General features: G+C 40.2%; 3 protein-coding genes and 1 pseudogene across 7 annotated transcripts in view; 1 reads left to right on the forward strand and 3 right to left on the reverse strand.

Moving 5' to 3' along the window:
• Window positions 1-1,310: 1,310 nt before the first annotated feature.
• On the reverse strand, window positions 1,311-3,724 carry LOC139564493 (C-C chemokine receptor type 5-like; annotated as a pseudogene).
• Window positions 3,725-5,956: 2,232 nt separating this feature from the next.
• On the reverse strand, window positions 5,957-11,319 carry LOC139564331 (C-C chemokine receptor type 4-like). Its single transcript, XM_071383785.1, has 2 exons — window positions 11,214-11,319; window positions 5,957-7,714 (listed from the first exon to the last, which is right to left on the reverse strand). Exon 2 carries the CDS (start codon window positions 7,708-7,710, stop codon window positions 6,673-6,675), a length of 1,038 nt encoding a protein of 345 aa, XP_071239886.1. The 5' UTR covers window positions 7,711-7,714; window positions 11,214-11,319; the 3' UTR covers window positions 5,957-6,672.
• A 2,929-nt stretch (window positions 11,320-14,248) lies between these two features.
• LOC139564465 (C-C chemokine receptor type 5-like) lies at window positions 14,249-17,153 on the reverse strand. Its single transcript, XM_071384005.1, has 2 exons — window positions 17,039-17,153; window positions 14,249-15,444 (listed from the first exon to the last, which is right to left on the reverse strand). The coding sequence occupies exon 2, from the start codon at window positions 15,434-15,436 to the stop codon at window positions 14,375-14,377; it is 1,062 nt and encodes a 353-aa protein (XP_071240106.1). The 5' UTR covers window positions 15,437-15,444; window positions 17,039-17,153; the 3' UTR covers window positions 14,249-14,374.
• A 3,339-nt stretch (window positions 17,154-20,492) lies between these two features.
• The window catches only part of LOC139563921 (protein cordon-bleu-like), a 61,255-nt gene continuing 55,403 nt past the window's right edge, over window positions 20,493-26,344 (forward strand). For 3 of the 5 annotated variants that reach the window (XM_071382955.1, XM_071382953.1, XM_071382954.1), the window contains exons 1-2: window positions 20,494-21,031; window positions 21,408-21,568. In XM_071382955.1, coding sequence (XP_071239056.1) covers window positions 21,516-21,568 — 53 coding nt within the window. In that variant the 5' untranslated portion in view covers window positions 20,494-21,031; window positions 21,408-21,515. Of the gene's footprint in view, window positions 21,032-21,407; window positions 21,569-26,344 lie in introns of all 5 variants that reach the window. The other 2 variants (XM_071382949.1, XM_071382950.1) reach the window with 1 other exon arrangement.

The raw sequence follows: 26,344 nt of genomic DNA on the forward strand, positions 1-26,344 counted from the left end.
GACAGACACAGCAAACCTTCTTGCCACAGCTCGCATTGATGTGCCATCCTGGATGAGCTGCACTACCTGAGCCACGTGTGTGGGTTGTAGACTCCGTCTCATGCTACCACTAGAGTGAGAGCACCGCCAGCATTCAAAAGTGACCAAAACATCAGCCAGGAAGCATAGGAACTGAGAAGTGGTCTGTGGTCACCACCTGCAGAATCACTCCTTTATTGGGGGTGTCTTGCTAATTGCCTATAATTTCCACCTTTTGTCTATTCCATTTGCACAACAGCATGTGAAATTTATTGTCAATCAGTGTTGCTTCCTAAGTGGACAGTTTGATTTCACAGAAGTGTGATTGACTTGGAGTTACATTGTGTTGTTTAAGTGTTCCCTTTATTTTTTTGAGCAGTGTATATATAAGGTTTAGGAACTCTGGTCTCAACTTAATATTGAGAGTAAGAATACAGCAGGTACAATTTTGAAATTTGGTTGTGCATCAGCAGTTTTTCTCTTGTTATGTCACTGACAATCACTCAATAGCCATGTCAGCTACCAATTTTTGGATAGTTAGTCTAGCCAGCTATCTAAACTTGTAGTAGTCATGGCCGAAGACCGACCGGGCATGCAGGGCACTTGCCCAGGGGCTCTGACCTCCAGGGGGCCACCATAGGTTTTCTTAGTCATTCTCACTCAGAAATCATATTTGCATGGCATAAGTCATTACAAAATGTGTTGATTTGCAGGAAATTTGCTTTAAAATGTACTTTTCTTCTCTCTTCCCCATGTCAAAGTGAGTAGAATTTCAAGAAATGTGTTATAAAATTTCAGAACTAAAAAATAGCAGAACTTGCAACATTTTCATCACACACCATGGCAGAATGTGTAGAATTGCATGAAATTAACTGGCTCCATGTTTTGGGGGCCACTAAAATGTTAGAGCCAGTCCGGTATTGTTTTACTGTAGGTATTTACTGGCTCACTTCAATAAAAAAAAGGTTGGTTTAAGGTTGGTGTGTGCTTCTGTACAGAGCGCTGTTTTAAGTATTAAATATCATAGCAGGTAAAGCAGACAAATGTGTTATAATCTAAATGTCCTCTGCATCCCGATTATAATGATCAATATAAAACATGTTACAATACTGCAGTGAATCACATTAGGATGACATTTTGTGTACACATTGTATGGCACCAGCAGTGTTACTCTTTGTGGTGAGATAAGTTGCTAACAGGAGTAAGAGATATTGGTCTGTGGTGGCACCATCATTCACATATTCTCTAGCACTGACACATGGGAACATAGGTCACTGAGTATATCTTGATTACATTATCTTGGAAGTACTTTAATTTGCCTCATGCAGGAGGGGATGAAGTTACTGTAATACATTTATTTACATAGAATCAAAAAGTATTACTGTATTTACATACAGTATGTGTGCTAGCAGATTTATAATACATTTTAAGAGAAAAGATAACTTTGCAAAATGTGCCAAAAACTTCAAATAGACATTCAAATAGACATACTGTACTAGACAAAATGCTATACAAAGGGAAATTAAATGGTTTGTGGAATTTATAGTGATTGGGTTGATTTCTGTAAAAATCATCGCCCTGATGGGAAACTCTGAGATGAGTGACAATTTCCTGACTTCGCCATGCACCTGGATCAGAGCCTATTATTTCCGGATGATTGTATTTGACACTGGATTTGGTATTTACATGTGATGATGTGATGTCAGATGTATTTGTCTTTACAGTTAAGTTGCTGTTCACACGGCAGTAGACCTCTCATCCACGCTGGTGGTCTGTGAGTAAATAGATCCTGTCCTCTAAGGCTCTGAAGTCCCGGGGCAGGTAGTACTTCATGAACTGACACATCCTGCAGGGAGCCTTGTTTATCAGTCTTATGAGAGGCCTTCTAAACTTCTGCCCCACAAACACATAGAGGATGGGATTCAGGCAGCTTTGGGAGTAGGCCATGGCCTCTGTGATCTGTAGAGTGAGTCTGATGGCTTTGCTACTCTCACAGCTTGAGTAGACCTCACTTAACTCCAAGGCCTTGAAAAATGAGTCCTGCAGCAGAAAAACACCACAACCACAATGAGAATGAGTCTGATGGCCTGCTTTTTGGAGGATGGATTACTGAGCAGCCTTCTCACTATCTGTGTGTAGCAGAACCCCATGATGACGAGGGGGATTAGCAGACTAAGTGTGTTCATTTTGAAAAGGCCAAAAATTCCCCAAGGGTGTCCATCATAGACGGGTGACAATTTTCTTTCTCATTGTTTTTCTCCACTTTAAGAGACAGTGCCTCAGGAAACGAGGCCAGGAATCCAGCCAGCCAGGTCACGATGGCAGCGATGGCCCCGTACTTCCGTGTTCTGGCTCTCATGGCGTACACAGCATGGGCTATGGCCAGGTACCTGTCCACACTCATCAGGGTGATGAAGAAGATGCCACTGTAGAAGCCAACGTGGTAGGTGCTGAGGACCACTTTGCACATGACGTCACCAAACACCCACTGATCTGTAGCGGGGTGGGCCAGGAAAGGCAAGGTGCAGACCAGGAGCAGGTCAGCCAAGGCCAGGTTCAGAAGACACACGTCAGGCATGCTGCATAGTTTCCCCCCCAGGAGGATGACCCACAAGACCAGAACGTTCCCCAGAAACCCCAGGATGAAGAAGAGGGAGAACAGCACTGGCAGGAAGCTGGCTCCGTGTGCCTTGTACTTGCAAACGCCATCGTCATTGTTATTGTAGTCGTATGTGGTTACTTCAAATGCGTCTGCAAAATGTGTGCTGTAAAAGATCAGACGAGGAGAATGAACCAAGCAGCAATGATAAGAATGAGCATTCTTAAAGCCACAATCTGAAAGTTGTGCTTATTATCAAAATGTGGTCCACCAACAACAATATTTACAGTACAGTGGAGTAAATGCAAATAGTACTTTATTTCTATCAGCAACATTTCATTTTTTAAAACATGATTGGAAGATTGGGGCAGAAATCTTGTAACACCAATTTCACTCTTTCCTCAAAATGAGTGTTTCTATAAGTCAATACATTTTAGTCCTTTACTTACCCATATGCATAACTGGATGAGTTCTCATATGCATAACTGGATGAATTCCCATTCTCAACACTCACAGAGCTGAAGGGACCGGTTGTGGTGTTCCCCCTGAAATTCATTACCAATGATTTGAGCTTCTCAATTACAGGCGCATGTATCAATGGCCCATTTTGTACAGCAGAACATATGACATTACATTATTTACAGCAATGATGTAATTATTATAAGTTATTATGATAAATGTATTAATTGATGACACTATTAATATTCAAATAGAGCTATTTGTCAAGTAAAAAATATAAAGTCCCACCCTGCCGTGGTGTGAACAGGATATCCAGTGATATTCATCCCTGAAATAAAATGTAAAAAATGACCACTGAAATTGTTTTGATTATTCATTGCTAATTACAGGACTGCAATTCATTTTATGAAAGTTGCTAATAAAATTATGTTAAAAAATGTATAAAATAATAATAACTTGAATGTTATTAGCCTGATGTCTGCAGAGACACTATGTTGAAGATTCAAGATACTGTACAGCACAGCAGAGTAACTTTTGCAAAGCATCCTGAAGCCAACCCTCACATACAGTAAGCATAATATACTCACTGTTCATCTGGGTTGAGTTGTCTGTCTGAGGGTTATACACACTGGTGTGACAGTAGTTCCGGGGACTGCAGGGACTCGTAACAAGGTGGGTTATTAAGGGAACCTATGTCTGCAGTTTTTTTTTTCTCCAACAGATGTCTTTGGTGGGGGTGGATGTGGTGTGGGGTAGATGTGGCCAAACTTTACTGCATTGCTGAATGCAGATTTAAATCCAAATGGCATGCATTTGTACCTGCACATCCCCTGTGCATCATGAATGCTTGGACCACTACAGGAAGCTGGAGGAATCCATGCTGCAGGTGTAGTTTATTGAACACTGTGGACCCTTTTTCAAGATCATCAATGCATTATCTTATTTGAACAGAGGAGTGTCACTTCTCCCAAAGGCTTGATCTGTGCTGCAGACATGTTCACCACCAAGCAGGATATCCTGTAGATGATGCAAACTCATAGTGCTGCTCAAGCAACTAACTTTACTGAGAAGTAGTTAGCTGGACACTTTGAAATAATTTTGCATCATGACTGAGAGATGCATTAGTTCTAGCATCATTGCTAGCATTCAATTATCAAAATATGGTGACTGCTGATATAATTCCTGTCTTTGAACAATTGAAATAAATTCTATGATGACTAGATTGATATGTGAGTTTTCTGGATCAAAACCATTCAAAGTAAACCTACTGTAAAGAAGATTTGAACCTATTGATATACAGTGGGGCAAAAAAGTATTTAGTCAGCCACCAATTGTGCAAGTTCTCCCACTTAAAAAGATGAGAGAGGCCTGTAATTTTCATCATAGGTACACTTCAACTATGACAGACAAAATGACAAAAAAAATCCAGAAAATCACATTGTAGGATTTTTAATGAATTTATTTGCAAATTATGGTGGAAAATAAGTATTTGGTCACCTACAAACAAGCAAGATTTCTGGCTCTCACAGACCTGTAACTTCTTCTTTAAGAGGCTCCTCTGTCCTCCACTCGTTACCTGTATTAATGGCACCTGTTTGAACTTGTTATCAGTATAAAAGACACCTGTCCACAACCTCAAACAGTCACACTCCAAACTCCACTATGGCCAAGACCAAAGAGCTGTCAAAGGACACCAGAAACAAAATTGTAGACCTGCACCAGGCTGGGAAGACTGAATCTGCAATAGGTAAGCAGCTTGGTTTGAAGAAATCAACTGTGGGAGCAATTATTAGGAAATGGAAGACATACAAGACCACTGATAATCTCCCTCGATCTGGGGCTCCACGCAAGATCTCACCCCGTGGGGTCAAAATGATCACAAGAACGGTGAGCAAAAATGCCAGAACCACACGGGGGGACCTAGTGAATGACCTGCAGAGAGCTGGGACCAAAGTAACAAAGCCTACCATCAGTAACACACTACGCCGCCAGGGACTCAAATCCTGCAGTGCCAGACGTGTCCCCCTGCTTAAGCCAGTACATGTCCAGGCCTGTCTGAAGTTTGAATGTCATATGGTCAGATGAAACCAAAATAGAACTTTTTGGTAAAAACTCAACTCGTTGTGTTTGGAGGACAAGGAATGCTGAGTTGCATCCAAAGAACACCATACCTACTGTGAAGCATGGGGGTGGAAACATCATGCTTTGGGGCTGTTTTTCTGCAAAGGGACCAGGACGACTGATCCGTGTAAAGGAAAGAATGAATGGGGCCATTTATCGTGAGATTTTGAGTGAAAACCTCCTTCCATCAGCAAGGGCATTGAAGATGAAACGTGGCTGGGTCTTTCAGCATGACAATGATCCCAAACACACCACCCGGGCAACGAAGGAGTGGCTTCGTAAGAAGCATTTCAAGGTCCTGGAGTGGCCTAGCCAGTCTCCAGATCTCAACCCCATAGAAAATCTTTGGAGGGAGTTGAAAGTCTGTGTTGCCCAGCAACAGCCCCAAAACATCACTGCTCTAGAGGAGATCTGCATGGAGGAATGGGCCAAAATACCAGCAAGTGTGTGAAAACCTTGTGAAGACTTACAGAAAACGTTTGACCTCTGTCATTGCCAACAAAGGGTATATAAAAAAGTATTGAGATAAACTTTTGTCTATTTATTTTCCACCATAATTTGCAAATAAATTCATTAAAAATCCTACAATGTGATTTTCAGAATTTTTTTTCTCTCATTTTGTCTGTCATAGTTGAAGTGTACCTATGATGAAAATTACAGGCCTCTCTCATTTTTTTAAGTGGGAGTACTTGCACAATTGGTGGCTGACTAAATACTTTTTTGCCCCACTGTAGCAGGATTGTTGTCTGTTAAATCTTTGAATTTAGCATCTTCAACTGAATAAAATATATTGTGGAGCAGACTGGAGTATAGGGGTATACAGCAGCAGCATAAAATGACAACACAATGCAGAACAAATATGTTTGAGTACAACAAAATTCACAGGTTGATTTATTGAGAAAACCCTCCAGAAAGGAACACAAAAACCTACTCAGCCAACAAAAGTTCAAATTCCTGACTCGAAGTCCAAGTTCAATTTAATACCAAAACAGGTCCTCAATCAAAGGACGGTCAAAATTCTACCAAAATAATATTTGGCCAGAAAATGTAGCCAATGAGTAGCCAGATAGCCACTGGCCATCAAGCAGCAGTCCTCTGGCCACAACCCTGCTCATGGTTGTGTTTTAATGTTATAACAAAAATGTGTGCATACAATAAGGATAAAAGTTTAGATAATCTCTATGCAAAACATATTGATATTATGCTATAGCAAAATTTTGTGCAGGCCTGTACTGTACATGAAATAAGTACATGGGTAATCAAAACATAAACAGCCCATCACCCTTTAGCAAATAGTCAGAGCTCATCAAAATACATTTAAAGTTAAATATTATACAGTTACACTTAATTTAAATGCAAGTCTGTGTTCAGAAGAATACTTCATTATTCCATACGAACAGAAATTGGTCTTCTGCTCAATGAAAATGCATCAAACAGGTTTTCAGCAGTGGAAGTATTGTCTTTCAGCAGTACAATCACACAGCTGTGTTAGAAGTCTCGTTTTCTGATCCTCTGCTGCTCACCATTGCATGTTTCCTGAGCTTTTTACACAGTGGATATCTAGAGAGCACAGTGCCCAAACACTTTCTGAATTTCTCTCCTACAAAAGCATAAATGACTGGGTTGACACAGCAGTGAGCCAGCGCTATGGTTTCTGTCACCTCCATAGCTGTATCAAGCTGCGTTGAAGCCTCACAGCTATTCCCAATGTCAAACATCTGAAGGGTCCGGAGGAAAACCACAACGTTGTAAGGAACCCAGGAGACTACAAACACACCCACGATGGCGAATATCAGTTTCATGGCCCTGTCTTTTTTGGAGTTCCTTAACCTCTGTAGTACAGTGAGAATACTGATGTAACAAAAGACCACTATGGGCAGACATAGGACGAGCCCAACTCCGTTTTCACCAAAGTTCCGTAACAACTTCCATGTCTTCTCTGTGTCCTCTGGGTAAACCCGCTGGCAACTTGAACCACTGTCCTCGTCATCCTCCCACACTACTGCTGCGAAGATAGCTTCAGGGAGAGCAGCGCCGATGGACGCTACCCAGACGATGATGCTCGCCAGCGCTCCATAGCGCAGCGTCCTGGCCCTCATGGCGGCCACGGCGTGAACGATGGCCAGGTAGCGATCCACACTCATCAGGGTCACAAACAGGATGCTGCTGTAGAAGCCCACCTGGTAGACACCAGTCATGATCTTACATGGACTGTCCCCTTCAAACTCATGGCCCTGGGCGTGGTAGGCCCAGAGAGGCAGGGAGAGGGCGAGGAGCAGGTCAGATAGGGCTAGGTTCAGCAGACAGATGTCTGTCATGGTCTTCAGTTTCATGTACTTGAGGAGGACCCAGAGCACCAGACTGTTGCCTGTCAGACCCAGGGTGAACACCAGGTAGAAGAGAATGGGCTGGTAGTTGGACCCTTGGGTTAGACTGGTGCCAGTGCTACATGGGCTGCCATAGTAGTCATCGCCACTGTAATCGTCTGTGCTGGTGGCCTCGGTTGTATTCATCTTACTGAGGAAAAAAGGATGGTGTGAATTGTTAGTTAACAATCAATGCTGTATTGTGTGCATCCTATTGTCATAGCCCTAGTAGTAATGGAACAGGATTATGCCTCTACTGCCATTCATTCCAATTAGACTGATGTTAGTTAACAATCAATGCTGTATTGTGTGCATCCTATTGTCAACCTAAAATATGAACATAGAATTATAAATACAGTTTATACGGGTTTTATGTAAAGTTTCTGTATAAGTAGCCTCTAAAATACACTGAGACCAGCCACCCGGACGGCTGATGAAACTGAGGAGTATTTCTGTCTGTAATAAAGCCCTTTTGTAGGGAAAAACTCATTCTGATTGGCTGGGCCTGGCTCCCCAGTGGGTGGTCCTGGCTCCCAAGTGGTTGTGCCTATGCCCTCTAAGGCCCAGCCATGGCTGCGCCCCTGCCCAGTCATGTGAAATCCATAGATTAGGGTCTAACGAATTTATTTCAATTGACTGATTTCCTTATGAACTGTAACTCAGTAAAACCATTGAAGTTGTTGCATGTTGCGTTTATCTTTTTGTTCAGTATGTATGTAAACAGACCATAAATGTCACTATAGAGGGTGGTGCGGAAAGCCCAGTACATCACTGGGGCCGAGCTCCCTGCCATCCAGGACCTCAATATGAGGCAATGTGAAAGGAAGGCCCAGAAAATTGTTAGACTCCAGCCATCCAAGCCATAGACTCTTCTCTCTCCTTTTGGCACACCAAGTGATACCGGAGCAACAAGTCTGACACCAACAGACTCCGGAACAGCTTCTATCCCCCAAGCCATAAGACTGCTAAATAGCTAACAAAATGGCTACACAGACTATTTGCATTGACCCTTTTATTTTATTTACATTTTTGCACTGACTCTACACACTCACTCACACACACTCACACTGACCCTCCAACACAAGCACACACACCATTTGCTCACACACACATATAACACGCACACACATTCATACCCACTCTCCACACACGCACACACACTCACATAAAATCGTCATATACACTGCTGCTACTCTGTTTATCATATATCCTGATGCCTAGTCACCTTACCCCTATACATACAGTGGGGCAAAAAAGTATTTAGTCAGCCACCAATTGTGCAAGTTCTCCCACTTAAAAAGTTGAGAGAGGCCTGTAATTTTTTGCTTAAGCCAGTACATGTCCAGGCCTGTCTGAAGTTTGCTACAGAGCATTTGGATGATCCAGAAGAAGATTGGGAGAATGTCATATGGTCAGATGAAACCAAAATAGAACTTTTTGGTAAAAACTCAACTCGTCGTGTTTGGAGGACAAAGAATGCTGAGTTGCATCCAAAGAACACCATACCTACTGTGAAGCATGGGGGTGGAAACATCATGCTTTGGGGCTGTTTTTCTGCAAAGGAACCAGGACGACTGATCCGTGTAAAGGACAGAATGAATGGGGCCATTTATCGTGAGATTTTGAGTGAAAACCTCCTTCCATCAGCATGGGCATTGAAGATGAAACGTGGCTGGGTCTTTCAGCATGACAATGATCCCAAACACACCGCCCGGGCAACGAAGGAGTGGCTTCGTAAGAAGCATTTCAAGGTCCTGGAGTGGCCTAGCCAGTCTCCAGATCTCAACCCCATAGAAAATCTTTGGAGGGAGTTGAAAGTCCGTGTTGCCCAGCAGCAGCCCCAAAACATCACTGCTCTAGAGGAGATCTGCATGGAGGAATGGGCCAAAATACCAGCAACAGTGTGTGAAAACCTTGTGAAGACTTACAGAAAACGTTTGACCTCTGTCATTGCCAACAAAGGGTATATAACAAAGTATTGAGATAAACTTTTGTTATTGACCAAATACTTATTTTCCACCATCATTTGCAAATAAATTCATAAAAAATCCTACAATGTGATTTTCTGGATTTTTTTTTCTCATTTTGTCTGTCATAGTTGAAGTGTACCTATGATGAAAATTACAGGCCTCTCTCATCTTTTTAAGTGGGAGAACTTGCACAATTGGTGGCTGACTAAATACTTTTTTGCCCCACTGTACATGTATGTACCTCTACCACTCCAGTATACCTGCACATTGTATACTGTATATGGTATTGGCTCTGACCCTGTATATAGCTTACTTACTTTCTCGTGTTCTCATTATTGCTATTTCTAGTGTGTTTTTGTTCTACTTTACTTCATGTTATAGTACTACTGGTATCAATTACTGCGTTGTTGGGAAATAGCTTGCAAGAAAGGCATTTCACTGTACTTGTGCACGTGACAATAAAACATGAAACAGTTTTTGTTTTCTTGGAAAGCTAGGAGTGCTATTATATGATACCATATCCGTACTTGTTGCATTTACAACTTGTCTAAGTCCTATCATCAACTGATATCAGCCAGTGTATGGATGTGGATTGACTCCATTGTTTGAATGGAATTTGAAAAATGTATGGAATCATTCCTCTAAAACTGTCTGGCTAGCTAACTAAAAAACATACAGTGCAGAAATATTCTTCAAATTCATTATTATACACAATACCTTATCCCCCCCTGACCAAAATGGCTGGCTTTTATCCCGTTATTAGAAGGTTAATGTCCACTCTAGTATTCTAGTTCCTAATTCTATGCCTTTTGTTTTGAATGGTTACCTGCACACTGCCAGAGATTATAAAATCGTATGTTACTTCAAATGTTAACGCTATTATTTGTCACTCATCTTCCTACTTACATCATTATGGCATCATACTTGTATTACTTAATAGTTTAGCAGCATGTAATCTATCAGTTTCCATGGTAACTGTGTTTTAACTCATGATTATTTAAAATAAATTACAATGCTTTCAAATGAATCACAGAGTGTAATGATACATTTTAAAACATTATGATGACTGATATGAAGAGAAATGTGTAATTCGAAACAACCTGTGGGAATTAACCTAATTTACATACTTGATGGAGATTACAAAGAAACAGCCCCTTATAGTACATCTTCAGAAATCTTATGTCTAACAACAAGGCCTTTATTACTGTCGTTGTCAAGGTTATGTAAGCTGAAGACTGACATTTCTTTGGTTCAAAGAACAACAGCTACAAAGCCTTGACACACTCATTGTTAATTTTAAAAGCTATTACCCCGTAGGGCCATATTAATGTTCTAATACAATGTCTTCTTTAAAAAATATATATATATAAAAATTAAACATAACATTTTCAAACCATACTTTTCCCCTCAGAATGTATGTATTGACAGATCCCAAAAAATGATTCAAGCACAGAACTGTAAATGGATCTAAAGACTATTTCTACATCGTCTTTAATACTAATCAGAATCAAACCACAACCCATATGATCTCACACATCACCCACCACCACCTGCTAAATACTGACACCCCCTATTGACAGACCCCATTTTGAAGTTCCAGACTGTCTGTGCCTGCGTGCATATTTGTAGGCTGTATGTCTATAAGCAGGCTATGATGAAGTTAAAATATATGTTATTTACCCCAATCTCTTCTTTTCTGATGTACAGATTGAATGCTGTAACCTTCCCTCTGGTGATAACGTGTGTGCTGGTTGAAACAGTCTGGCCGGGAAACGACTCTTTTTCTCTACTCTATTCTTTTGTACTAATGATTGCAACTTTTTTCAAGGTGTGCTCTAGATAACTATTTTCTTTGCATTGCTGCATTGAGCAGGCTGAGGTGTGAGTGTGGGTTTCCTGTAATGGCCCTATAACTAAATGTCTGGGAATGAGTGTGGGTGAGGGAAACACCATCAAACATACAGATAGATATCTGTCACACATGTAGATGCTGCTTTGAACTGCTTTTCAGATGGAAAGATAGAAATGAAAAATGAATAGAGTACATAACATTTTAAAAGGTACATTCTGTAACATTCATACATGGAAGTAGTCCTTGTGTGGGTTATGTCTGTAGTAGTAGAAAGAGGTTGAGGTTTAGAGAGGTAGTCGGGTAACCGAAGGGTTGCCGGTTTGAATCTCAGGGCTGATGGGGAAATCTGGTGGGAGTGTGCCGGCAACCACAGAGTTGCTGACATCAGAACCTCATGGGCCGCCTGCTGCCGTTGTGCCCTTGAGCAAGTCACTTAATCTTTTACACGATTTAAGGGCACTGCTCTGGGCTTTTTCCAGCCTCTTGTACTTATCTTACAATAGTTTGCGTCCATATTGGATGAGATTTGACAATATGCGTTTCCTAGAAAGATTAGTTCTACAAAGCTATTTATGTGGTTTTAATGAGAAGTAGCTGGCCGTTTACTTCCTTGACACTTCTGAGTCTTACTTCCTTATTTCATGTAAGCTATGTCAAGGCTAAGTTCCTGTGTTGTTTTAGTTGTTTTGGTGTGAAGTGATGTCTCTCTGTGCATGTAGACCAAGCTGAATAAGTCAACATCAAGTAAAGGTACAGGGGGGAAATGTCACCGAACAAGACTTTATTGAGATTTTCTAAATGCCCGTTACATACAGAATACCGTATACCATTAACAAACTATCAAAAGTGTGGTTTGAAATAAAAAAGAAACCTGTTATTGAAAAAGATTAAGACAAGGTAATCACAAATCCTATACAGTCATGTATATGGTATATAGTACGTAACATAACATTGTTAAGTGGCATTGGTTTCATGCCACATCCTATTGTGTTGTCTATTTACAAACCAGCAGTCTCAGCTTTTTTATTTGTGTATATTTTTTAAACAGACAGCAGTGTAGTGACACTTTTTAGTCCCCCCAAAAAAACGCAGCGTAGCTTTGTAGTTAGCTTGTTAAAAAGCAGATACCCCAGTCAGGTTTTTGTCACATTCTTAGATGAAAAAACCTGTAATATACAAATATAACTATATGTACAGTGCATTCGGAAAGTATTCAGACCCCTTGACTTTTTCAAAATTTTGATACATTACAGTCTTATTCTAAATTTGATTCAATAGTTTTTCCCCCTCATCAATCTACACACAATACCCAATAATGACAAAGCAAAAACTGCTTTTTATTGCAAAAAAAATACTAAAATAAATAAAATATCACATTTACATAAGTATTCAGACCCTTTACTCAGTACTTTGTTGAAGAACCTTTGGCAGCGAATACAACCTCGAGTCTTCTTGGGTATGACGCTATAAGCTTGGCACAACTGTATTTGGAGAGTTTTTCCCATTCTTCTCTGAAGATCCTCTCAAACTCTGTCAGGTTGGATGTGGAGCGTTGCTGCACAGCTATTTTCAGGTCTCTCCAGAGATGTTCAGTCGGGTTCAAGTCCGGGTTCTGGCTGGGCCACTGAAGGACATTCAGAGACTTGTCCTGAAGCCACTCCTGCATTTTCTTGGCTGTGTGTTTAGGGTTGTTGTCCTGTTGGAAGGTGAACCTTCGCCCCAGTCTGAGGTCCTGAGTGCTCTGGAGCAGGTTTTCATCTTGGATCTCTCTGTACTCCGTTCATCTTTCCCTCGATCCTGACTAGTCTCCCAGTTCCTGCCACTGAAAAACATCCCCACAGCATGATGCCGCCACTACCATGTTTCACCGTAGGGATGGTGCCAGGTTTCCTCCAGACGTGACGCTTGGCATTCAGGCCAAAGAGTTCAATCTTGGATTCATCAGACCAGAGAATATTGTTTCTCATGGTCTGAGAGTCTGTCATGTGCCTTTTACTGAGGAGTGGCTTCTGTCTGGCCACTCTACCATAAAGGCCTGATTGGTGGAGTGCTGCAGAGATGGTTGTCCTTCTGGAAGGTTCTTCCATCTCCACATAGGAATGCTGGAGCTCTGTCAGAGTGACAATCGGATTCTTGGTCACCTCTCTGACCAAGGCCCTTCTCCCTCGATTGCTCAGTTTGGCCAGGCGGACAGCTCTAGGAAGAGTCTTGGTGGTTCCAAACGTCTTCTATTTAAGAATGATGGAGCCACTGTTTTCTTGGGGAGCCTTCAATGCTGCAGAACTGTTTTGGTACCCTTCCCCAGATCTGTGCCTTGACACAATCCTGTCCGACCTCACGGCTTGGTTTTTGCTCTGACATGCACTGTCAACTGTGGGACCTTATATAGACAGGTGTGTGCCTTTCCAAATCATGTCGTATCAATTGAATTTACCACAGGGTCAAGATGTAGAAACATCTCAAGGATGATCAACGGAAACAGGATGCACCTGAGCTCAATTTCGAGCAAAAGGTCTGACCACTTATGTAAATAAGGTATTTCTGTTTTTATTTTTTATAAATTTGCAAAAATGTCTAAAAAACTGTTTTCACTTTGTCATTATTGGGTATTGTGTGTAGATTGATGAGGAAAACATTTCAGTTAAACCATTTTAGAATATGGCTGTAATGTAGCACATTTTGGAAAAAGGAAAGGGGTCTGAATACTTTCTGAATGCACTGTACATACTGTCAATTTCTTTACTTTTTTCACACTTCACACAATACCACATGAGGACTCAACTAACACTCTTTAAAGGGATATATCAACAAAGGTATTGGAGCATGCAAAGATACAAAAGAGCAACTGATAACTACTGTATCTACTGTAAGCATAGATTCACAGCTAGGGTGGCCACACTTTCAAGTTTGTAGTTTTTCCTTACATCTTTTACTGTCTTTTCCCTTCTCAAAGTTTTTATATTTGAATTGTGCTTGTATACAAGTCAATCTACATCAATCTTGTAGATGTTATTTCAGAAGACCTGGAATAGACTGAGCTTTTTCGTCCAGACAACTCACTATTATTAGGCCTGGCGAAGCACATTGGCATCCATTTTCTTAGTAACTTCAGGACAAGACTCATGAATTTCTGCCCTACAAAGGCATAGATGATCGGATTCAAACAACAGTGTGTGAACGCTATCACCTCTGTCCACTGCATTGCCAGGTCTATGTTCTTGTGAGTTGTACAGTCCCCAAAATAGCTCTGTGCCTCCAGATTACGCAGGAGAATGACCACATTGTATGGGGTCCAAAAGCAGAAAAAGACCACTACTATGATGATTATCAGTTTGATGGCTTTGTGCTTTTTGGTGGTTTTGATATTGACTAGCATCGGAATGATTCTTGAATAGCAGATCACCATGACGGAGAGAGGGAGAAGTAGACCCAAGACATTCATCTCTAAATAAGAAACCTGGCGCCACATGCTACCCTCTGGATACTCTGGTTTACATGTTGAAATCCCGGACTCATTATTTACTTTTGTGAAAATGATTGTAGGCAGAGAGGCACAGAGACTGAGAGCCCACATGAACAGAGACAGAGTGACCCCTACTCTGACTGATCTGAACCTGTCCATTTTGTGAGCGTGGACTATGACCACATAGCGATCCACTGTCAAGATCACCATGAAGAAGATGCTGCCATAAAACCCCAGCATGTACAGTCCGGTTACCAGTCGGCACATAAAGTCCCCCAGGAGCCACTCGGCTGCGGTGGCATAGTGGGACCAGAAAGGCAGGGAGATGACGAAGAAAAGGTCAGACAGAGCCAGGTTGAAGAGACAGAGGTCTGTCATGCTTCTGGTCCTCCTAAATTTCACCAGGACATAGACCACCAGGCTGTTACCGATGAAGCCCACGATGAAGACCAGGCTGTAGAATGTAGGCAGAAACACCCGTCCAAACTCCTTCACATTGGCATTGTTGCATGGCTGGCTCTCTGATGCATCTAACCCTTCTGTATCATCATAGTAGGCGGAATAGTTATAATCTGTTGTTGGCTCCATATCCTTGTCTGTAGAAAGACAGAAATAGTATTGTTATTAGTCAAGGTGGTGTGCTTTCATTCAAAATCAACCTGAATAGTCAAAGTGGCAATCTGCAGTTGCAAATAAATCTGCAAACAATAAAAAAGGAGCCACCCTGCCGCTGTTTGGTTAAACAGCTGAGGGATGGGGCTGGAGAAATGTAACCTACTAATTATAATAATCATTTTGGGGGGAGGTGCTTATATTAGTCCTGTTACACACTTGTGGGAATTTACTTGTTCAAGTTTGTAATGTAAATGTGTTTCTTGCATGTGAAGATGGCTGGTAGCCTAGTGGTTAGAGCATTGGACTAGTAACAGGATGGTTGCAAGATCAAATCCCTGAGCTGACAAGGTAAAAATCTGTTGTTCTGCCCCTGAACAAGGCAGTTAACCCACTGTTCCTAGGCCTTCATTGAAAATAAGAATTTGTTCTTAACTGACTTGCCTAGTTAAATAAAGGTATCCTAAATATCCTGACACAGGGAGTGGGGCCAGGGTCAAACAATGGAGTGAAACAATCTTATATTTTAGATTTCTATTGGTGTACAACAGTTTATATGAATGATAAATTATACTCTCTACAAATCTATGGTTATATATATCATTCATTTAAATGTAAAAACAATCACAAATTTCCCCTTTAAATTGTTCCTTTGAAATATTATCGTTGTACTGATATTCATCAAAACAAACAAACAAACAAACACAAGCGTCATGCCCATAGGCAGCACAGGGGCACATGCCCTCTTTCCCTTTCCCTCAGATTTGTTCTGTTTTATAAAAAATCCAAGCAATTTTTTTGTTAATTTTGTTTGTTTGTTTCTCTGTAATACTACTAGCCACCTAGCAATTTTATGAAGTTGGGTTTAGCTAGTCCAGATAGGTTCCCAATCTCATACCTAGCTACCAAGAAGCCATTTCTGCCTATCAATCAGGTTAGAGTAGCTAGCTTGTCTAACTATCTTAGCTGGCATGCCTTCTGGCAAGGTTGGTAGATTACGAAGTGTACTGAATAAAACTCACATTCATTTACAGATTTTACCCAGATTTTAGCAGAGAAGCATATTTAGTTTCTTATAAAGGCTGATTATACAGATTATGGGGCTGCTCTGACACCTTCAGGTGCTTATAGGTGTTCACTACACAGTCAAAGAAATCTAGAAAGTCATAGTCACTGTAGGGGAGCTACTGTAGGTTTTCGCTCCAATCCTAATCTAGGGCACCTGATTCTAATAATTAGCTGGTGGATAAACTGAATCAGGTTAGTTACAACTAGGGTTGTATTGAAAACCTAAAGGATGGTAGCTCTCCAGGAACAGGGTTGGAGAGTCCTGTAAGTAGTCTATAATTCATATTATATATATTAACAAAAGTGTATTTAAATTGGGGCACAAATTGAGTACGGTAATCCAACGACTGTCTTTAACTCTATTCAGCACTTCAAGTAATTATGTAATTTTTGTTCATTTTTTAATGCTTAAAATGTCACAAGCATAAATAATTGTTGTGTTACCTCTTAGAAATATGTATAGATTTTATATCTTCAATAGGTTTCTAGATGTTGACAAAAAGTACTCACCAGGTATGATTAATGATCAATTAGCTGTTTGGTGTTTCTTCTCTGAGTCTCTTGAAGATGTATGTATTGCCCTGATGTACAATAGCCTATAGTACTGCTGCTGCATTCCTCCACCTCCCTTAGAAGGAGGTACTGTGAAAGTATTATAATGAAGTTGGGTTTGTTTCATACTGGTAATTTTAGACTCTGAGGTTTGGTTGTACACTCTTAGAAAAAAAGGTGCTATCTAGAAACGAAAGGGTTCTTCGGCTGTCCCCATTGGAGAACCCTTTGAAGAACCCTTTTTGGTTCCAGGTAGAACCCTTTTTGTTCCAGGTAGAACCTTTTTAGGTTCCATGTAAAAAACGTTCCATATAGGGTTATACATGGAATACAAAAGGGTTCTACCTGGAACCAAAAAGAGCTCCACCTGGAACCAAAAAACGTTATCCTATGTGGACTGCCCAAAAAAACTTTTGGAACTCTTTTTTCTAAGAGTGTAGTCTTTTGAAAGTCAAAGTCAACACATGTCCTGATATGATCACAAGCAAACATGATCTGTTTGTCAGAGAGTAGAGCATGCACTTGTGGGACAAATGGTGTGGAGCGACCCAGAGCCATAGATAGAGATACAGTATATGGCGCCTGAGCAAACCCTCCCCCCCAATTTTTGTATTTTTTATGTAATATATTAAAAAAATTATAATATGATTTAATTTCATCCATTTTACATGATATGGCAAAAATAAGTCAGCATGAGGCACACCATGAAGAGTGAAATATAGCGAAGTAACCTTTTTATGTAGCAGTAGAGACTGTATGTAGCCCTTTCCTGCAGTTAAATTATCTAGTGGCCTCATGGGTGTAATGTTATTAAAAAGTTTAATAAATTCATAATTAATAAACATTTTTTTTTAAATAACACAGAAAATCTGGTGTTTCTATGTCAAAGGATTTTGTTATATTTCAGTCTTCTGTGAAGTATATAAAGTGGAATGTTGCGATGCAAACTCAAAATTATAGACACTTCAACTCTATATTTGTATTTTTGTTTTTATTATGGATCCCCACCAGCAAAATTAAGGCAGTTCATACAATTTTAAAACATTACAATACATTCACAGGTTTCACATTACACTTTGTGTCCTCAGGCCCCTACTCCACCACTGCCACATATCTACAGTACTAAATCCATGTGTATGTATAGTGTGTATGTATAGTGCGTATGTTATCGTGTGTGTGTGTGTGTGTGTGTGTGTGTGTGTGTGTGTGTGTGTGTGTGTGTGTGTGTGTGTGTATGCATGTGTCTGTGCCAATGTTTGTGTTGCTTCACAGTCCCCGCTGTTCCATAAGTTGTTTTTAAAATCAGGGTTTTTTTAAATCAAATTTTCCTGCTTGCGTCAGTTACTTGATGTGGAATAGAGTTCCATGTAGTCATGGCTCTATGTAGTACTGTGTGCCTCCCATAGTCTGTTCTGGACTTGGGGACTGTGAAGGGCCCTCTTGTGGCATGTCTTGTGGGGTATACATGGGTGTCCGAGCTGTGTGCCAGTAGTTTAGACAGACAGCTCGGTGCATTCAACATGTCAATACCTCCCATAAATAAAAGTAGTGATGAAGTCAATCGCTCCTCCACTTTCAGCCAGGAGAGATTGACATGCATATTATTAATATTAGCTCTCTGTGTACATCCAAGGGCCAGCCGTGCTGCCCTGTTCTGAGCCAATTGCAATTTTCCTAAGTCCTTTTTTGTGGCACCTGACCACATGACTGAACAGTAGTCAAGGTGCAACAAAACTCGTGCCTGTAGGATCTGCGTTGTTGATAGTGTTGTTAAGAAGGGGGAGCATCACTTTATTATAGACAGACTTCTCCCCCATCTTAGCTACTACTGCATCAATATGTTTTGACCATGACAGTTTACAATCCAGGGTTACTCCAAGCAGTTTAGTCATCTCAACTTGCTCAATTTCCACATTATTTATTACAAGATTTAGTTGAGGTTTAGGGTTTAGTTTGTGTTTTGTTCCAAATTGAATGCTTTTAGTTTTAGAAATATTTAGGGCTAACTTATTCCTTGCCACCCACTCTGAAACTAACTGCAGCTCTTTGTTGAGTGTTGCAGTCACGTCGAATCACACTATTGTCTGATTTGAAGTCACACAGTGACCTCCTGTGGGCAGAGTTTGTGACAACTCCATCACTACTCATTAATAACAGTATGATAATTACACCATACATGTTGTTAAGTGAACATGATTTCGTGCAATCCTCAAACAGATCGATCCATATCTGATCTGAAGAATAAAATCATTCCATCATCTTTGTGCAATGATAAGTATCTAACACTAGAATTACATTATTATAAAGTTAGAAATATATTTTTAATTTCTGTTCATTTTAGTTTTTTATTTGAACTAGATATTATTTTAAATGTAACCAGTGCAACCATTGCAGGAATATTGCAAAGAAAACGTATTTTGTTGACACAGTTTCCAAAATGGAGTATGACGTCAAGCATTTAATTAACTGCAAAACCGCTCATGTCATCTATAGATTGGAATGTCCACAGTGCAAGGTGTTCTACATTGGACGGACAAAGAGACGCCTTCAAGACCGCTTAGGGGAACACAAGTATGCCATACTGGTAGGCAATGAAGACTACCCCATGGCAAGGCACTACAAGTCCTTACACCATGGCAACCCCGCCTCCCTACAAGCTATGGGTATTGATCATGTTCCGGCCTCAATTAGAAAAGGGGACCGTCTTAAACAGTTAAACCAAAAGGAAAGTTTTTGGATTTACAAACTACAGGTACCCTGTAGTTTGAATGAAGATATGGATTTCTCACCCTTCCTGTAGGGTCGTGATAGGACCATTTGCTGTCATCTAGTGTACATTTGCTCAATTGCCCTCGGCTATGTTTAGACTGTTGTTGTTCATGTTTGCTGTGTTCTAGTGCACTATGGAACATATTGCCTCCCTTCTTGACACTTCTCCCAGTCATATTTAAGGTTAGAACTACCTTTCTAGGCGTTCTGATACTTCTAGCTTGGAGTTGAATTTTTTGATAACATAGCTACAGTATTTAACTTTTTAATGTGTATAGTATTGCTTACTAGGTGTGTCCAATCAATTTTGTAACCACTCCCTCTTCAAATTAGGGCTAATTGGAAAAGCTGTTCAAAAGAGGACATTGTATTATTTTTGTGTACTCCCTGACGAAGGCCATGCAGCCGAAACGCGTCGGATTTTTTAAACCTTGTTTCTATTGAACATGCCATACAAATAAAGGAATGTAAAATAATTATATGACGAGTGCCTTGGTCTTCCTTTCTTTTTGAGTTCTCTAGATATTCTTGGATGATCAGCAATGTGTGTAATGTACAATAAGTAGGCTGTTGTAGTGTGCAAAGAAAGGGGCGGGGTTTAAGTGAATAAGTTATTGCAAGGGATGCTGGGATCCAGGGTTTAAATTCAAATAGTTGGATTTTCAGTAGGATGAAGCTGAGATTTATGGAATTGGCAAATGTGAATTCTTCATTATCGATACGTTCGCTTAACTCAATAGAAGTAACCTTTTAATTAATATGCTCACCATGTCCAGATAGTGCCATTTACAGCCTGCCTACGAAATGGACTCATTCTTTCCACGGTGCTACAGTAAATTATTCCCAAATTATACCTTTATAGTAGCATAGTTTTATTAAATTAATGTATAAACAGCGATCAAAACGTGAGTGTGTTTTAAGTTAAATGTGGGTCTCAGTAATAAAAAATAAAAAAGAGATTAATGAAAACTGTCGGGTTGTGTGAGTCCCAGTCCTACCGCTCGCTCGCCTTCTGGAGCTGGCAGTGAATTCCCAATGAGCATGATTGACGTTAGAGTGCTGACGAAGGCGGGCTTGGACTAGAACAGGGACAACAGGCATATACACGGATTATTCCGAAATCGCTTTGCAATTACCTGCTATGAGAATATGAAAATGAATTGAAACAATGTTTGAGTCGACGTAAGTACACTATTATACCTATCACATCCTGAAAGTTTGTGGTTACTTTGTGTCTCTGCGCTGCGACTTTTTGTTGTTGTGTAGACAACTGTTACTATGTTGCAGGACTTTAGTCTGCAAATTACTGTCAAATTTCAGCAGTCACATTTGTATGGACCTGTAAATCCTATTTTGCAATTGATGTGAAACTAATGTGTAATTCTTATTTTTAAATAGCCTAGCCTACTGACATTTTGTTGACTGTCGCCTAGAAGTAACCAAACAATTCTCAACTATTGTTTCGTTAGAAAAATAGCACCCATATTTTGTTTAAGAATGATAAAATAACACTTTTTTGTTTTTGTCCTATCGGTTATTTGGATATCAATGTGCTTAGATATCAGTAGAGCTTTGGTGTCCTTGATGACAGGACAAAAGGAAAACATTGAGGATAGCCAAACACTTACCATTGAAGTTGGATATTAGTAAAAACAGTCAGTGCCACATGCAGAAGATGGACTTTGGAGAAGTCAACACAGCCACAAAACCTCCAATAGGGTAAGTGTGAGGAATTTGAGGTATCTAATAACTGTTGTTTGTCTTTCCCATTCCAAATATGTATGTGAATAAGTATTGTGTTTGAATAACTGTTTAAACAATCAAATTATCATAATATTGAGGAATGGTGATGGAGACCAACTTGGTCATAAGGTGACTTGACACGAGAAACATGGAGAACTAGGCAAGTCATTTAAGAACACTCATTTTCAATGACAGCCTAGGAACAGTGGGTTAACGGCCTTGTTCAAGGGAAGAAGGACAGATTTATACCTTGTCAGCTCAGGGATTTGATCTTGCAACCTTTTGGTTACTAGTCCAGGGCTCTAACCACTAGGCTACCTGCCGCCCCCGTTTTACATTCTTACTGTAGCTCTGTCAAATATATACTGAACAAAAATATAAATGCAACATGCAATGAAACATGGGACCAACACTTTGCATGTTGCATTTATATTCTTGTTCAATGTGTGTGTGTGTATACATACATACATGCATACATGCATACATGCATATACACACACTAACGTTCAAAAGTTTGAGGGCACTTAGACATGTCCTTGTTTTCCATGAAATTAGTTGCAAAATGAATAGGAAATATAGTCAAGATGTTGACAAGGTTATAAAATGATTTAATTGAAATAATAATTGTGTCCTTCAAACTTTACTTTCGTCAAAGAATCCTCCATTTGCAGCAATTACAGCCTTGCAGACCTTTGGCATTCCAGTTGTCAATTTGTTGAGGTAATCTGAAGAGATTTCACCCATGCTTTTTGAAGCACCTCCCACAAATTGGATTGGCTTGATGGGCACTTCTTGCGTACCATACGGTCAAGCTGCCTCCACAACAGCTCAATAGGGTTGAGATCCGGTGACTGTGCTGGCCACTCCATTATAGACCGAATACCAGCTGACTGCTTCTTCCCTAAATAGTTATTGCATAGATTGGAGCTGTGCTTTGGGTCATTGTCCTGTTGTAGGAGGAAATTGGCTCCAATTAAGCGTCGTCCACAGGGTATGGCATGACGTTGCAAAATGGAGTGATAGCCTTCCTTCTTCAAGATCCCTTTTACCCTGTACAAATCTCCCACTTTACCACCACCAAAGCACCCCCAGACCATCACATTGCCTCCACCATGCTTGACAGATGGTGTCAAGCACTCCTTTTCATTTTTTCTGCGTCTCACGAATGTTCTTCTTTGTGATCCGAAAACCTCCAACTTCGATTTCTCTGTACACCTACGTAGATATTCCATAAGAAATCTGTCGTTTTCAGCTACAATAGTCATTTACAACATTAACAATGTCTACCCTGTATTTCTGATCAATTTGATGTTATTTTAATGGACAAAAATGTGCTTTTCTTTCAAAAACAAGGACATTTCTAAGTAACCCCAAACTTTTGAACGTGTGTGTATGTGTATATATGAGGCTATATTCTTAAAAAAAAAAAAAATACACTTCATGAATTGTAAGCATAAAAACTATTTTTTCTCTTCTCTCTTTAGTTGAGGTAGTTGTCAGCAGACACATCAAAAGCCATAGCATACAGTACTGTATGTATTGACTGGCAGAGAATTCCAGTTGAATTCTATGGAAAATACATGTATTTGGAAAACATACTGATTGGAAAACAACTGTGGGCCAGTTCATAACAGAAGCTTTTTTGCAGTGGCTGTTACTGAATTTGTACTGTCTCTGTAGTTCTTTTGTCACCTCTGTTGTTGTTGACTCCATATGCTGCAGCTCCTTCCCGTTTGGTGAAGGCAACACAAAACATAATCTCTAAAACTGCTGTGTTGCACTTTCAATCTATCCTAATCTACACAATTACAGCATACAGTGTAATGCAAATCTTCTTACAGATGTAAATCGGACACTTCAGTACTGTATGGGATTGTTTTATACTTATTATTCTGTATCTTTTTTTGTGCAGGAACACGTTCTATCCTTCAGGTGTCATAATGTGGTAGAATCTATTTACTGCTGTTGTTATGGGAGGCTGAAGTCCACAACCCTTATTACTTGAAAGTAAATAAAATCCTTTGTATTTTGCACCCATGGTCCTGTATCTCCTCCACCCTGCTGAAGGCTTTTATATAATCACCTCCTAGACATGTTGCAGAAAGCACATGATGAATAGTGGTTATTTAAAGACAGCAGTTGCTGAACATTCCCCTCTGCTCTGCCTGTCCCTCTGGAGACCAGTGGTGCCATTTCCTTGGTTATTCCCATTGACTGAACATTTTTCAAATCTCTTTTTCAAGTGATCCCTGGCCAAGAAAAGCAGTAGTTGGGTCGTTCCATCGATTAGGTGCCTTTTGAGCAGTGTAACTTGGCAAAGAAAATGATTTCTTTATTTCACAACATTTATTTTCTGTAGTGAAGAGCACGTTCAACTTATTAAAAAACACGTTTTCCCAACTTCTTAGGAATCGGCGTCCCGTCAACGGGATAGTTGTAAATCATGAAGCGCCGTGTGTCACGATCGCAGATTTAAGAGAAACAACAAATGTCGGTACATATAGGTGTCTTGTATCAGCTGAAAGCTTAAATTCTTGTTAATATAACTACACTGTCCAATTTACAGTAGCTATTACTGCGAAAAAATGCCATGCTATTGTTTGAGGAGAGCTCCTAACAACAAAACACTTTTTTCACCGCGATGGGTTTGATAAATTCACCTCCTGAAGGTGAAATGTGTACTTACATTCTGAAATCTTGCTCTGATTTATCATCCAAAGGGTCCCAGAGATAACATGAAGTGTTGTTTTGTTAAAATCCTTTTTCATATCCTAAAAAGGTCCATATAGCATGCACGATCGATTTTGTATTTCCACTCGTTCAATTTGCAAAGAAAGAATCTGTCCGTAAATGTTGTTTCAACCAGTCAAATCACGTTTGTATTTATTCCTCAGATCCTAGAATGTAACCAGACTTCACTATATCATTAGGTGTGTAGTATATCCTATAGGACACTAAATTTGGTCAGAGAGCGACGCCTTCATGGCAGCCGATGACGCGGGCGGTCTTCACTTGATTGACTGTAACTTTGTTTGACCCCGATTGGTGCTTATTTGACAAAGCTAGCTAGATAGCCAATGAGCTGGGCTTTACGGGAGTAAAGGGGAAACCCTGTATCTGTCGCAAAATGTAGCCGCTAACCTTGTGCGACAGCAAGCCTTTTCCTTTTGGACAAAAATTATGAAAACTGGGTGATTTGCAAATGTTGAACTTATAATATGGCTACTAATACTGGAAAAGCTAATTCAAAGTCCAAGTATACAGATTTGACAATATTCTTGCAGAAAAATGTAAATGTCTCCTTCACGATTTGCCCGAATGTACCTGGGTGACTTCATACTAAATGTCATGTAGTTTGCTCATACTTCAAGTTATCCGTCTGAAACTTTGCACATACACTGCTGCCTTGTGGACACCATCGGAATTACAACCAAGGTGATGGCTAGTACTGTTGCATTTCAAAGATGGTGGTAGAAAAAAACGGTTGTATTTTCGTCTACCAGATCTATTGTGTTATATTCTCCTACATTCAATTCACATTTTCACGAACTTCAGTGTTTCCTTTCAAATCCTACCCAGAATATGCATATCCTTGCTTCAGGGCCTGAGCTACAGGCAGTTCGATTTGGGTATGTCATTTTAGGCTAAAATTGGAAAAAAAGGGGGCTATCCCTAAGAAGTTTAAAATAAAGAAATGACTATCAGTGATGCTCCCATATGACATTTTTGGCCGATACCGATATCTAATATTATAAGGAAAAATTGTTCCATGTTTGCGGACATGGAGCATGTACAGTTGAAGTCGGAAGTTTACATACACCTTAGCCAAATACATTTAAACTCAGTTTAATCCTAGTAAAAAATTCCCTGTCTTAGGTCAGTTAGGATCACCACTTTATTTTAAGAATGTGAAATGTCAGAATAATAGTAGAGTGATTTATTTCAGCTTTTATTTCTTTCATAACATTCCCAGTGGGTCAGAAGTTTACATACACTCAATTAGTATTTGGTAGCATTGCCTTTAAATTGTTTAACTTGGGTCAAACGTTTCGGGTAGCCTTCCACAAGCTTCCCACAATAAGTTGGGTGAATTTTGGCCCATTCCTCCTGACAGAGCTGGTGTAACTGAGTCAGGTTTGTAGTCCTCCTTGCTCGCACACACTTTTTCAGTTCTGCTCACAAATATTCTATAGGATTGAGGTCAGGGCTTTGTGATGGCCACTCCAATACCTTGACTTTGGTGTCCTTAAGCCATTTTGCCACAACTTTGGAAGTATGCTTGGGGTCATTGTCCATTTGGAAGACCCATTTGCGTCCAAGCTTTAACTTCCTGACTGATGTCTTGAGATGTTGCTTCAATATATCCACTTAATTTTCCTACCTCATGATGCCATCTATTTTGTGAAGTGCACCAGTCCCTCCTGCAGCAAAGCACCCCCAAAACATGATGCTGCCACCCCGTGCTTCACGGTTGGGATGGTGTTCTTCGGCTTGCAAGCCTCCCCCTTTCTCCTCCAAACATAATGATGGTCATTTTTGTTTCCTCAGACCAGAGGACATTTGTCCAAAAAGTACGATCTTTGTCCCCATGTGCAGTTGCAAACCGTAGTCTGGCTTTTTTTATGGCGGTTTTGGAGCAGTGGCTTCTTCCTTGCTGAGCGGCCTTTCAGGTTATGTCGATGTAGGACTCGTTTTACTGTGGATATAGATACATTTGTACCTGTTTCCTCCAGCATCTTCACAATATCCTTT

Source organism: Salvelinus alpinus, chromosome 35 (genome assembly GCF_045679555.1).
Source record: "Salvelinus alpinus chromosome 35, SLU_Salpinus.1, whole genome shotgun sequence".
In the NCBI taxonomy this organism is placed as follows: Eukaryota; Metazoa; Chordata; class Actinopteri; order Salmoniformes; family Salmonidae; genus Salvelinus; species Salvelinus alpinus.

Coding starts and splice junctions, on each gene's coding strand:
- LOC139564331 (XM_071383785.1), bottom strand. CDS start 7,710: ATGAATACAACCGAGGCCACCAGCACAGACGATTACAGTGGCGATGAC.
- LOC139564465 (XM_071384005.1), bottom strand. CDS start 15,436: ATGGAGCCAACAACAGATTATAACTATTCCGCCTACTATGATGATACA.